The following is a 15,108-nucleotide window of genomic DNA, read 5'->3' as shown; positions in this document are numbered from 1 at the left end:
ATTTAATCTGCCTCGGCGATCGACTGGTAACTTGCCAAACAACCCGTCGAATCCTCCTGCTCAACGCCGACCATTTGAAATTCTTGTTCCGTGTCCCTCAGGGTTTTTTAAGAAATTTTCAACAGCAGTTTTACAACACCCAATCTCACCAGCGATGGTACATTGAGAGAGACCTTACTTTTGCAGCTCGACAATTCTGCCACGTTCAAACTCTGTCAACTTTTTAGCCTTTGCCATGTTTTTACCCAATGTAACACAGGAGATGTCAGTGGGAGATGTTGACAGCGCTAATGCTTGAACACAAATGACTAAATTTTGTTACGTGTTTAACGCTTCGTTTCAGTATGGTCTTAAACTTTTGACCAGCTATTATTTAGAATAATTTCACAATGTTCACATTTTCCCTATTAAATGCTAAAAAATATTTTTATTTTTATTTTCCCTTTTCTTATTTTCATTTTTTGAAGCTCTACTTAAATAGCCACCCAGTGACTCAGCGGTATGTCTGCGGACTTACAACGCTAAAAACCGGGTTTCGATACCCGTGGTGGGCAAAGCACAGATAGCCCAGTGTGTAGCTTTAAGCTTAATTCAAAACAACAACAACTACTACTCAAATAAGTGATTGAGTCTAACAACGCAAAATCCATATTTTTTCTTTATGTTCATTGGCCTTAAGATTTTGGCCAGCAATGTATATCACTTCATATTTTTTACAGCTGTTCTACATCTTTGAAATTTATTTAGAAAAACACTAGCAGAAACACTAGAGAGAAGGCTTGGGCTACTCTTTTACCAATGAATAATGGGATTGCCCGTATCATTATAGTTCCCTCACGGCTGAAAGGGCGAATATGCTTGGTTGGGTGGGGATTCGAGCCCGCGACCGTAAAATTTTAAGTCGAGAATCCTAGATTTTAATTATTACATACTATGATTCTACAATTCGTGTGTTACGCTGTTTTGCATTTCACATGTCACACCAAACATGCTCGCCTTTTCAACCGTGGGTGCGTTATAATGTCACGGTCAATCCCACTATCCATTGGTAAAAGAGTAGCCCAAGAGTTGGCGGTAGAGGGTGATGACTAGCTGCCTTCCCTCTAGTTTAACACTGCTAAATTAGGGATAGCTAGCGCAGGTAGACCTCGAGAAGCTTTGCGCGAAATTCAAAACAAACGCTCTTTTTATCAATTGTGTTACTGGAAACATTGAAACACTACATCTGTAGTGGTAGAACAGTTCTAGAGCATAGATTTTGACTACAAAAATGCGTTTTAGACTTTTTTACTTATAATTTGTAAATCTCTGTCATTTTTTTAAACTCATGGGTTTGGTAAGTTTGAGCCGTAATGAAGCCGTGTTCCCAAGAGTTGGCGGTAGAGGGTGATGACTAGCTGCCTTCCCTCTAGTTTAACACTGCTAAATTAGGGATAGCTAGCGCAGGTAGCCCTCGAGAAGCTTTGCGCGAAATTCAAAACAAACGCTCTTTTTATCAATTGTGTTACTGGAAACATTGAAACACTACATCTGTAGTGGTAGAACAGTTCTAGAGCATAGATTTTGACTACAAAAATGCGTTTTAGACTTTTTTACCTATAATTTGTAAATCTCTGTCATTTTTTTAAACTCATGGGTTTGGTAAGTTTGAGCCGTAATGGCTTCCTTCATTTCGGGAATGAACTTGTTTTCACGAATTTAAGCGGTTTTTAATGAAAAGTGCGACAACTTAAAAGTTAGATTAAGTTAGTTTGCACCTAATATTTTCTTTCATAAAAATAAGGTTCCGTTTTTACGATTGAAACCGGTTTCAGTGAGAGAATACAAAATTTATAACTAAGTTTCAGTGAAACTCTAACGCAATGAATTATCTCGGCTATCTGTAGATTACATTTCTCTAGAGAAATATGCTGTTAGCTTTGTCTTGTTTTCTCATTGAAAAGTTTTTCAACCTTTAATTCTCATTTCTTTAATCAAATTATAATACCCAGAGCTTGGTCGAAGTGGTTTTGAAGGCCTCAAAGAACCAATTGCAATATTTTAAGAGCACAAAAATGATAAAAACAAATGAGAAAAAATACCAATAAGCAAAGACAGAAGGGATATTTGTAGTGGAATTGGGTGTACATTGTAATAACAAAATCAACTTTAGATAAGGTCTTATTTTTATATGTGAAAACTAAATCAAAGATATTTTTACAAGTCCATTTATTTCACCAAGAACTTTATTAACTTTGTCCTTCAGTGTGGCAAGGAGCGAAAGATCTTTTTCGAGACTAAAGTTGATGACTATAGTTAGAAGTGTTCCGAATTTAATAACGACATTTATTTCCACAGTCTGACGCACTGGTGTTAATATTCATCAGTCAACAACACTTCTAGCCTCGTTCGAAAACCAGTCTTTTGCGTCATTACCTTCCCTTCCTTTTCCTGACCTACGAAAAGAGAGCTCTCACCTTTACCCCAAGCACACGTGTTTGACGTACACAAATTACACCTAAGATTTTTTTTACCGTTTGTGGATTCTTTAATTTTAAAATAAAGAAAAATAAATTGAACAATTTAAAACCTTTACATCCATAAATGTCGTCAAAAGTGATATTTAAACCTTAATTACGCAAGGAAGGTTATTCAAAGTGAGAGATTCGATTCCAGCATTATAGCGATCGTACTTGATTAACAAATTTAACTTACCAATTGTAAACAAGTTTATAGCGATTCCATGCTACACCAGCTAAAAATTCGAATTAATGAACATCTCAAATTGAATTTAAGCAATCATTTCAGTAGTTACTTAAATTTCAACAGAACGTGTGATTAGATCACATGCAACAAATACCTTAATATTCTTCGTTGAGTAAAAAGCAAAAAGAACGCTGCAGATAAAGGAGAATTTATCAATTAGAAACCAAGCCGAAAGGATGCCTCTTTGTGTTTTATAATATGCTCAAAAGTAAATATGTTCTTTGGATTTCTAATTAACATATTTTTACCGCTAGATGATGATACAGTTTATTGTATTATTGCTGCTTGTCTATTTTTACTTTACAATCATATTCTTTCATTACTATTTATTTTAAAAACATTATGAAAACGTTTTGACGTCGTAGAACATGTGGATGGTAGACCATTCGCATAACTTTTCAGAGTTTTCAGTTAAGTCTGTTTCGACATAGTTCTCAATTTTTTAGGGAACAGAATGGAAATTGGGAATTTTGTTCCTGAAATACATTTTATGTACAAGTGGATTGAAGTTAAACGACCTGCTCAGAAACTCTTTAAGTTGAAGAACAACCACTCCTGACTTTGAACTGCTGCTCAGAAGGATGACAGCTAATCAGTAACACACCTGTTGGCTTTTACCAGTTCTTTGAATGAAATAAGAGGTTTGGCTGTTAACTTTTATAACTCACCTATAGCTAAAAGCTTAGAACGTGTGTTGCGGTTCTTTTCTCAAACTCCAGAACTTTTTATCTTAATGGGGCACGACATCCGTTAGGTTATGCCCGACCAACAATATTTCTAGAAATATATTTTTAATATTAATTTTGTTTCTCTACTATTATGTGGTTTAAAAGAAATATGGTGTTCCAAACTAAGTGAATAAATGAAAATTCTAGCGCTTAAAATCACCTTCAAATATATATTTATTGCAATATTTCAGCTCGTGTACCAGAGTTTTATACTGGTAACTGTACATTAAACGGTTTTGATTAGTATTAAGGCAACAACATAAGTAATACCAGTCGATTATTATCACAAGCGTTCAGCTTAATAGCAAAACAGTCGAACATAATCATTGCAAAAATAAAACTGTTATCTTTAGTGATTAAAGTTTTAGTTTCTCAAAATTTGTTAATGCCTTTACATTAAAGATAATTATAAAACTTTAACAACGAAATTAAATATAGATTTTAAGTTCAAATCTATTCTATGCCAATAATGTATTAACTTTATTTGTTTCTCATTATTCACAAAGCAATGAGAAGCTATTAGCCAATGATTTATTTGTATATGTATATTATGTTAATATTATACATTCTGTAAACAACTTGTATGTCACTTTAATGTTAGTACCAGTTTTATCAATTTAAATTTGTAGTTTTTTACAGCAGACAAGTTCTGTATTAAATGAGTAGAATTTTACAGTTAAATAGTGAGAAAGTAAGGGTATTGTACGCTTGTTTAATTACTCGATGAATCGAGCTATGCATAGAAAATGTCTTATATTATACATTTAAAAATAATTTTATGAATAGTTACTTACAATTTTAAAGAGTATGTACAAAAAAATTTTAAAGTAAATGGATTTTACCAAATAGCTTAAGTGGATTAGTTAATGAAAATATAATCAATATCAGAAGAGCTAAAAGCATTTTTAGTCTTCAAAATCAACACACATTTTGAAAAAAAAGCTGCCTTAAGTTCTTATTCAATAAACAGTTTTAACATTCTTAATAGTTGCATTGCATGTTTTGTGTTGTCAATATATATATATCTGTTGTTGTTGTTCGCGTTTTAGCTGGGTATGGAAATAGAGTTCCTGTTATACAAAAGCGAACAATACGTCTGGACTTGCACGAGAATCAGTCGTTTACGCCATCCCTTCCTCTTCCTTCTCTGACCCACAGATCAGTTTGACGTACCCTTCAATATCGATGTTTCCCTCCCTGTCAATAGGTGCCTCTTTAAGAACTTCATCTACCTAAAAGATGCAAGAAAGTTCTCTGAAATGTTACAAAAGTAATACTTTGGAACACATTACTAATTGTGGAAAAATATCAGGTCATCCCAAAATTTAATACAGAAAATGCATTATCATTTCTGTCTCTTTAAAAGGCTTCAATGACTAAAATATATAGTAGGACGTGTATAAAAATGTTCAGAAAATAAAAGGAACTAACCCAACTCCGCTTTTTCAGATCATTAATCAAATAAACCCTTATGAAGATGGATGTGTCTGAGGAGTACATTAGGCATATAATGCTTTATGAGTTTAAGGCAATAGTGCAGCAGAAACTTCACGAAACATTCAAGGTGTTTATGGTGAAAAGTCTCTCAATGAAAGAAAATGTTGAAGGCGGTTTCAGAAGTTCAGATCAGGTGACTACAGCTTAAGTGATGCACCACGTTCAGGTCGTCCTGTTGAGTTTAATGATGACTTGCTACTGGCTACACTCGATGAAGATTGTGCTGTAACGGTTTAAGAACTAGCAGAGAAGCTTAATTCAACCCAGTCAACAGTTTATTGTCATCTGCAACAGCTTGGAAAGGTGTCAAAACTTGGAAAATGGGTCCCCAATGATTTGACAGAAACCAACCTTAAAGCAAGAGTGAACATTTGCACTTCTCTGCACTCTCGTGAACGTAACTCATCGTATTTGGACAAGTTAGTGATTGGAGATGAAAAATGGATATTTTATAAGAATGTTAATCGCTGCAAACAATGTATCAGTGCAGGTAAACTGGTAAAAGCACAGCCCAAAATGGACCTCCACCCTAGGAAAATCTTGTTAAGCGTTTGGTGGGATATTGTTGTTATGATCCAATTTGAGTTGCTGCCACTCAATGTAACGATTACATCAGATTTTTATTGTCAACAATTAGAGCGCTTGAACGTTGCACTGAAATAAAAGAAGCCTTCTTTGATCAGTCGTAAAGGTGTTGTATTACAACAGGATAATGCACGGCCCCATAGAGCAAGGATGACATCTGCAAAGATTGAAGAGCTAAACTGGGAAAAAATTTCCACATCCTCCTTATTCTCCAAACCTCGCAGCATCTGATTATCATTTATTCCGAAGTTTGCAGAACTATCTTGATGGAAAAGAGCTTGAAACATATGAAAATGTTAAAACTACCCTTCCTACATTCTCTTCCTCCAAACCCTAAGAATTTTATAGAAGTGGAATTCAGAAGCTTGTGAATCGTTGGCAGGAAGTAATTAATAATAAAAGAACATACATTATTGATATAATAGCATTAAAAGCATTTGAAATCCTTTCTCTTTTTCTGAACCTAAAATTGGACGTTACTTAAGAGATGACCTGAAAAGATTTTAAATTGTTACATTCCTTACAAAAAAAAGCTTGTGATATTTACCTAATGAAAAATTATCCGCTTTTTAAAAGTTTATTGTTAAATTTTCAGTTACTTACAGCTATTTATTTTTTCAGTTATATACATTATCAACGTATAAATTGCTTCTTGACGTAATTTTCGAGAATTTACTAAAATGTAAAATATTTAGTCAGTACAGAAAATTAGCTGCTAGCTTTCTGTTAGAATTGCTTCTGTAAAAATTACAAAATTCTGCACGTATTTTAATAATGTCATATAATTTTTAAAAAATAATGTGGGTTTTAACTATTCGAAGTAGTGCAGGTTCGGCTTACCTCATGTTCTTGGAATTTATCTCCCCATGTTGTAAGTGCTTTTCTAAGCCTGAAAGTAAAAACAAGATAATGATAAACAAACGTGTTGTTTTTTGTAATTAATTATTGAAACTGTTAGTTCTTGACGAGGGCTCGGCATGGCCAGGTGGTTAAGACACTCGACTCATAATCCAAGGGTTCTGGCTTCAAATCCCCGTCACACTAACCATGTTTACCCTTTCAGCGGTGGAGATGCTATAATACGTCGGTCAACCCCATTATTCGTTGCTGAATTTATGAATGCTGCTGAAATGTTTCAATTTCACGAAGAGCATTACATTCATTAAAAAACATGAACATGCACGAAAACTTTTCTCAAGGTAATTCAAAATAGTAGCACGTAGTAACAGTGACTGATTTATCATGATAGTAGGTTTTGAATTTTAATTTAATCAAAAATATGTTTGAGCTCTTTATACACTGCTTACAAAATTAAAATATTGTTTGAATTTCTCCAAGTTTTATCGTATGAACTCCGATAGATAATAAAATGGGTATTTCTTACACATTTTTTTGATTTTGCATTTATTTTAATTGCTACTAAAAATCATAAATATTTCCTATTTATTTAAATATATATATATATCTAAAACTAATACAATTCTAGTAGCTTCTGTTTAATGTCATTCTATGCTTATTTCTAAGAAAAATTATATTTATGGTTTTATTGCACTTACATATAGGGCCAATTATAAGGTGGAGAGTTATTTGCCAAAGTCTCAAAGGGGGTCTCAAATTTAGATATGTTATTTTTTCCATTTGTTACGCTTCGTGACACAAAAATTATAGGAAAACATTTATTAAAGATTAAATGCTGTTAATAAATAAATGTTGAATAAAAAATATTCAAGTTATGTTTCACTTTTCTCTTGAACTCATGATTGCTTTCTTTTCATATGTCATCATTTTTATTATAACCAAGGGCCTCAAAAGATAAAAGTGTTTTGGCCCCCTTTAACCCTCTGAGAGGGCCTGCTTAACTGTATTGCTAAATAAAAATCATGGATAGGGTTTTTTATTCTGGTCATTTCACTATTGAGAAATAATGGGTATTTATTTGTTTTTCGTTAGAAACATCATGATTACTTTTGTTATACAGAACTTTATTAGTTAAATGCACAAATGCATCTCCCAGTTTCTCTTCTTTATTTAAACAATTATCACACTTTTCGAGACACGAAACTTGAAATTAGCATACGATCAGACGAAACCGTTTCAATTCTTTCTGCTTTTTCTGCTTTTCAAGAATAAATGTGTAATGTTAGTGTCAGTGGGCAAATTTTTGAAAAAATACAATCTTTCTGTTATGTTATTTCTTTCAAAACGATTTATTTTACATACAATAATTATAATATGCAAGAGTTACAAGGAATAATAAAAATATTATAACACACCGATTCTGATGCTTTTGATTATAACTGTTTTGGTTCAAAAATACAACAAACATTACTGGAGAAAAGATACTCCTTAAGCTAACGTACCTGTCTTCCTTGATCTTTCCTGTAGCGTTTTGATCAAATGTCTTCAAGGCGTTTTTAATTGATTCTTCAGGGTCAGTTCCTATATGAAGAAACTCCTATGCATCTGAAACTTATCTAACAAATTTCTATTTGTGATTTTAAATTATTTAATGAATTGCACTTATTATTGTATTGGTCAAGTATGAGCCAATGAGTCCGAAAAAAAAAAGTCCCTTGTCTTCATTAGATACGTCTTGAATTTATGTGAAAATTAATATGTTGACACTGTTAAAAACAATAAAATAAATGTTAAGCAGCTCATCCATTCTCCCCAAAAATGCATCGTATCAGTTCCGCACATTCTCGATTAAGAGTTTAATAAATTTTTCCACCAAAAGAACATAAAAGAAGTGCAAAACATAAAATAATTTACATTTAAAGAAATACATTGAAAATTAATCATTATTTTAAGAATTTAATTCCTACAGATTGGTTGTTGCCAAATTCAATTAAAATAATGAACTCACTTAAAAACAGTTGTTAGTGGAGCACATGAAATAGACACTCATGTGAGAGTGTGAAAAAAAGACCTTGTACAGTTTTTATGGTCCCCCTTAGGGCAGGGGTTCCTTGACACGGTCTCACAGACCTGAATGAATAAACTTGTTCTGGACATATTAGTACTATAGTAAACAGATTTATAGAGAATTGTTATTGCTTTATTCTTTTATATGCTGTAAAAGTTCAAATCTTATTATTAAAAGCTCCCCGCTAATACAGCGGTATGTCTCCGGATTTACAACGCTAAAATCAGGCGTTCGATTCCCCTCGGTGGGCTGAGCAGTTAGCCTGATGTGGCTTTGCTATAAGAAAAACACACACACACAAACTTATTGTTAAATACCATTAGTACAAATTTTGTTCAGAATCTTCGCGAATAGCAACACCTAATATTGAAGTGGTAGACTAGAGATGAGGTAACCAGTTACCAGCACACATATCCTACACTTAGGATACTCTTTTCTGAGCGAATAGTGAAATTTTACCTTTACTCTTATAACATTTCTCTAGCCTCATAGTGCGAACACAATTTTTTGCGACAACAACACGTCAGCGATGAACCCTTGAATTCACATCCACGCTTACTAACTAGTTAGCGGTCAAATGATGTCAGTATTACTGAGTTTTGTATAACTGATGAATTTGTAATACGAATTAATAAAACTATGGACCTACATATGTATATATTAAATCAGACAGAACTGCAAAGCTCTATATGCTAATGAAACGGTTACTGCTTTAAAAACTTGCAATTTAAAAACGTGGAATTAAGAAATAGGCCAAGCGCATTATGTTTTTGAACTTCAATGCTATATCGAATAATGTAATTAACAGTTTTACAATTCACAACAAGTACAACTTTTCGATCGCCGTAGCGATCTTCTGAAGTACACACGTTATTTGTTTGCTTCACTTATAAGGACTTGACTTATCATGGGAAGTCCACTATCCGATACCTTAGTCACTTTTTTCTTACATTGCATAAAACAACATTATATAGTCACTTTCTTACACAAGCCTTCATTTTGGCTTTGATATGTAGCTGATATTTCTCGTGATTTTACATATCAAGTGAACAAACACAACTACACTTTAACACATAAACTACACATACAAAGTCTTACACTTTGGAGTTGAAAATAAAAATATGTGCATAAATTTTAAATGTTAACATCGTACGACACCTCCTCCCCCAGGGTGAACTGTTTTTCTTTTCATGTTATCCATCAGAGACTTTTAAAATCATCTTACATTTAGCATACACTATATGCACTACAGAAAACACCGATAAAAAAGCTAATGGACGTACAAGGTTGGGGAGGGTAGTCCTTCTAGCTCGCAACACACAAGACAATTTTGGCAAATTTTCAGTTTTCATTCTGGCAAAATTAGAAGCAGAGAATACATTGATTCGAAAAATGTTTACCTTCATTCCGTAAAAACTAATAAGCTCATTTGCAGAAAAATTGTGCAGCCTCTCTCAAAACCCCCCGATACGCCTACGAAGAAGCTGCATACTTACAATGCTTTAATGACATAAACCAATCCTCAGGTGGTTACACAAACTATTTAAAAAACACAGACAAGGCACGTTTAATAAACAGCAAACCCGTAATATCACAAAACGACGGAAATCTAATCACTGAGATAATTCCACATATTGAAAACAGTGGCATACTTCTAACAGGAATGTGGAAACTACTACCATTTAAGTTCAATCTTACCATAACGGCGAGAGTGAAAAACTAAATACGTATTAAGAAAATTAAATAATGAAACTTCCTCCTCTCCAAGGAAACACTGGGCTAAAAGAACACTAAAAATGCTTTTCAAGATCGATGAAAAATATAAACAAAAACATTTACACTTTTTTCTAAACCGAGTACTAACAGAAAAAAAATTGGAGAAGCCTTATTAAAAGTCAAGTACTCTCAAATTCAATAAACACCCAGGGACGATCTTTTTTGATCGTTATTACACATATACGAGTATTCCTAATATTACCGACTTCATTCTCACAACGTTTTCCACATATTTAAATTAATCTAGTTTTTATTTGTGTAAATAAATAAAATAAACCGTCAATCCATATGGGGTAATATGAACACGCTCACCTTAGCACAGTTAAATCTCTGTTTTGAATGCATTGGTTATTCATTGTTTTATTGCTGATATAACACATAAATATTATTTACCGTGTATTGTGTATTCGAAAATGATCGCACCAACAACCAAAATATCATACCTGTTTAAACGAAAATGATTTTTCAAATCCCACAGTAAGAGTTGTACATTATAAAAATGACTATCACCAACAACTAAACTCAAAAGAAATAATTCAGTATAGTTATTTGTTTCTATTGACCAAAAGCTGCACAGTGGGCCTATGCCTTGTTCACCTCGGAAACCCATTTAAAGCAAAGTGTGTTTGTCTGATGGCAAAGTCACATTGGGCTATTTGCTGAGTTCACAAAGGGGAATCAAACCTCTGATTTTAGCGTTGTAAATCCTTAGACTTACCGCTGTACCAGCGGCCGAGTTTTAGGTTTAGGGGAAATATATAAGACAACCTTTACGTTTTATATGAACAAAAGAAATACATTTAAAGTTACTCTATCATATGTTTACTTAAACTTTACTTTTTTTTAAACAAAACTTGTCTAGGTTTTGTAAAATTAACTCGTCATGTCTTTACACTCACCTGATATTCTTTCCCCAAAAATAGTCAGGAACATTGTGAAGTTGATAGGCCCTGGGGCTTCATGAATCATTCCCTCTAAGTCTTCGTCGTTAACTAGGCGGCCTAAAAAGAGTTAACAAGTTCACTAGTTTTTTGTAGTCACGGTTAATACGTACCATTCGCTGAGGAAAGACAAATTCTCAATGGCAATTTTGTTTTCACTTATTCATTACATTTATTGTAATGAATCGAAGAACTCAAATAATGCACGATAATAAATGAATGATGCTTACCAAGGGAATCAAACGTCGCTCGAAGATCATTCTTGTCGATGAAACCGTCTTTGTTATTGTCAATGAGCTGGAATGCCTGGTAAAAAATTAAACAGTTCAAAAAGAATGTTGCTATCCGTATAGAATGACATTTACTCTTAAAGACTGCCAAGTTAGAGAATGGCATTTAACCCAAAATATTGAATCAAAATGTTAGTACAGAAATAGTATTTAGTATTGTCACCCGAAATGATATTTTATGGGACACATGAGAGTCACAGATTTAAAGATTCAGGTATAGCAATTCTCAGTATCGAACTGTTGGCTAAACAGAAGATAACCAGTTATCTTCTAACAACTAACTGTCATAGTTATATCGTCTCAAGCACTGAAAGTGCGGTTCATATTTCAATTTCATCTCGAACCTTGAACTTTCGAATTCACACATAACATGTTGATCATCAGGCCACTCCCGGTTCATATTATCACAAATATTTAATGACGTTGAGCTTTAAAAATATTAAAAATAATATATAGAATAAAGTCTAACCCAAAAGATTTTGAAGAATAATGTTATTTCAAGTATAGAATGAAATATAATGGTCTCAAAAACTATGATTTTTCTATTTCGCTACATACTGCTTTTATTGCACGTACACTGTAAGTTGTATATGAATAAATAATTTTAATCATTCACGTAATTAATTTGTTTGTATGCTCTCGAATATTTTCATAAAGCTACACAGGAGTTCTTTGTGTTATCTGTTCCAAATTTGGAACTTATAGAAGTAAATAGAAGACAGTCGAGCATTATCTTTTAATAAAAAAATATTGGTTTTTATAAAAGACGATTTATTAATTTTTTTTGATAATATAAATAAAAAAGGTATTACTGTTCGTTTTGTTTTCTTTTAATAAACACAAAGTTTAATATAGTTAAAACATCAAAGAAACTGAACATCTTTTGAATCACATTCTTATGCTCAAATGATTGTCAATATTTATTTCTGGTAGCTTCTTATGCATTGGTTTGGATTAAACTGATTGTCCTCTTCATAAATATTCATATAATCTATCAGCTTCTGTGCTAGTGGACGCGTATGTCCTCACAATTCTTGCTAACTGAAGCAGTTTCTTCCGTCCACAATTGTCATGCTCATAAATTTTTGTAAAGATATTTGCCATATCGCATGGTATCGTGAGATAACCCATCTTATTTCCTTGTCAGTACATTGTATAAATGATTCAGCTATTCGATCCATAATAATATTTTTTTTTAGCAATCACGACGCATATTTAAATAACCTTCTATATTTTTCATAAAGACCAAGGTACAAAAATATCTAAGTTATATATATATATATTGGTGCAAAAGTCAAATGAAGTTCATTTTATTTGTCTGTTTATACACAAAATACTGGGAGACTGAAAACAAATACGCTAGAGGGTTTCTAATTTTTGGATCAGACAATTTAACACAATTTTCCCCTGAAGAAGGAAGGTCCACCTTACGAAAGAGCTCGGGTTATAAGGTTTTTATTTCATTCACAGTTTCAGAAAAAAAATTTATGGTCAACAAATTTTCTGATAATGATCTCTGTGAATTTTTGACGAAGGAAATATCTGAACGATATTTTTCTTAATTACTAAAGAGCAGCGTTTCTTCATTCAAGTCTAATATTTACAGAACATATAAAGGAAATTTTTGTTTAATCATTGTTTTGTTTTTGTTTTTTACTAGTAGAGAGAAGAAATACCTGATTTTTATTTATATCACAAAAGTTAACTATTATTTGTATAGGTCTAGCCTTAGAGAATAATTTGTAATATATCAAAATAAGTAAACAACAAATGTTATAATGTTCTCTTACAAGCATAGAATATTGTTTCCAGTGCGACAAACATTCTCTTAGGAATATTACACAAAAGTGTTACTTTAAGCTGATAAAAACACATACTTAATTCTAATATACTCAAAACTTTAAACGTTGTTTTAAATAACCAAATGTACGTGTGTTTTAAGTCAATAAACAATGCGATCAAATATCTAAGCATAAATATCCGTGATGACGTGAAAACTCACTTGTAAAGAAAATTATATATGTGAAAAACGGCTGGTTTGGGTTGAGAAAGCTCTTTTACATAGTGCTTTCTCTATCCATACTAGCTGTTTTTTACATATATAAGCATAAATATACATTTAAATGAAATTTATCCTAAGTAGGCAAAAACACATTGATATTGAATGCTTTTACTATGCTCGTATTCTTACCTAAAAAAAAGACTTATTTAAAAAAAAGCACAATACAACTGTATTACATCAATAGTATATATTTTTAAGTTTGAGTATATAAATTATTATGCTCCAAAGATCTCTTTAATTTAATAGAAGAATTATTAAGCCAAATATTTTATATTTTTTGTTTTTTGATACTAATACAACAATACTGCTACGATATCTCAGGTACCTGTAATCTCTTGAGCATCATGTAACAAACATGTACAGGAAATAATTAAAATTATCTTTATGATAAGAACAGCAACAAACTATTAAAGTAAGAACCTTGCAGTAGATTACACGCAGTTCCTCATGGTAACTAACGAAAGAAGAGAATTTGAAGTTACGTGCGCTGAAAGCCACAGAACTCCAAGGTTTAGTACATTGTAAACAATATAAATTTATATATATGTAAAAACGGCTCATTTGGCTTGAGAAATTTTTTTACGTAGAGAAGCAAACAATGTTTCGACCTTCTTCGGTGATCGTCAGGTTCACAAAGAAAAAAAGAGGTAACTGAACGGAAGCTGACCACATGTTTGAAAAGGGTCATATTTTGTTGCTAGTTTTTGCCAAATCTTCGTTATTTTTCTGCTGATGTCGGGAATATATGGTATGCAGCCGTATATGGTTTCGTAATTTTTTAAATCGTGAGATATATTTACTTTTGTTGGTTGATTTTGCTTTCTGTATAGGTGTGTGCGTATAATGTTTTCTACGGTTTCTGGAGGAAACTTATTGATGTTGATGAAGTATTGTTTTATTTTGTCTAATTCATCGTTAATTTTATCTGGTGAGCATAGTTTTATGGCTGTGTTTATTTGGTTTCTTAGTATGTTGAGTTTTTGTTTTGTTTCATGTGCTGAGTCTCCAAAGAATGTATAGTCCAGTTTGGGTGATTTTTTCGGTGGATTTCTGTTTTAAATTGTATATCGGTTCTTGTAATTTTGAGGTTAAGAAATGATATTTGATTGCTTTCTTCTTGTTCAGACGTGAAGTCGATGTTGGGATGTACAGCGTTAATGTGATTGAAAAAATTAAGTGTCTGTTCTTTAGACATCTGTACCAGTATAGTGGAGGATGTAATGCTGTGTTAATTGCTTGTGTTTCAACTTGTGTCATAAAAATATTGACTATAACTGGTGATACTGGGTTGCCCATGCTTAGGCCATTTGTTTGTAGAAAGTTTTGGTTGTTGAACAAGAAGTTTGTTTTCATCGTGGTGATTCTAAAAGGGTTGCTGGGAATGTCTATAGATGGAATAGGGTCTCGGATATAGAGTTCTAAGACTATCTTGTAGGCTTTAGCGTTTGGAACCTCTGTAAAGAGGGATATAACATCGAAACTGGCCATTAAGGCTTTATGATTAGGTTGATTAAGATTAGACTTGAAATCAAAAGAGTATTTGTTGAATGAGCTGGCT

At 32.6% G+C, this 15,108-nt stretch overlaps 1 protein-coding gene across 1 annotated transcript in view; it reads right to left on the bottom strand.

Annotated features, from left to right (window-relative positions):
* Positions 1-3,629: 3,629 nt before the first annotated feature.
* Positions 3,630-15,108, bottom strand: part of LOC143228346 (uncharacterized) — a 51,497-nt gene continuing 40,018 nt past the window's right edge. Inside the window, exons 12-16 of the mRNA XM_076459615.1 lie at positions 11,429-11,504; positions 11,157-11,258; positions 7,916-7,994; positions 6,396-6,444; positions 3,630-4,705 (exon numbers count right to left, since the gene is read on the bottom strand). Coding sequence (XP_076315730.1) covers positions 4,595-4,705; positions 6,396-6,444; positions 7,916-7,994; positions 11,157-11,258; positions 11,429-11,504 — 417 coding nt within the window. The 3' untranslated portion in view covers positions 3,630-4,594. The remainder of the gene's footprint in view (positions 4,706-6,395; positions 6,445-7,915; positions 7,995-11,156; positions 11,259-11,428; positions 11,505-15,108) is intronic.

This window comes from Tachypleus tridentatus, chromosome 10 (genome assembly GCF_004210375.1).
Source record: "Tachypleus tridentatus isolate NWPU-2018 chromosome 10, ASM421037v1, whole genome shotgun sequence".
Lineage (NCBI taxonomy): Eukaryota > Metazoa > Arthropoda > Merostomata > Xiphosura > Limulidae > Tachypleus > Tachypleus tridentatus.
The sequence above is the reverse complement of the archived record's forward strand: the minus strand, read 5'-3'. Positions and strand labels throughout refer to the sequence as shown.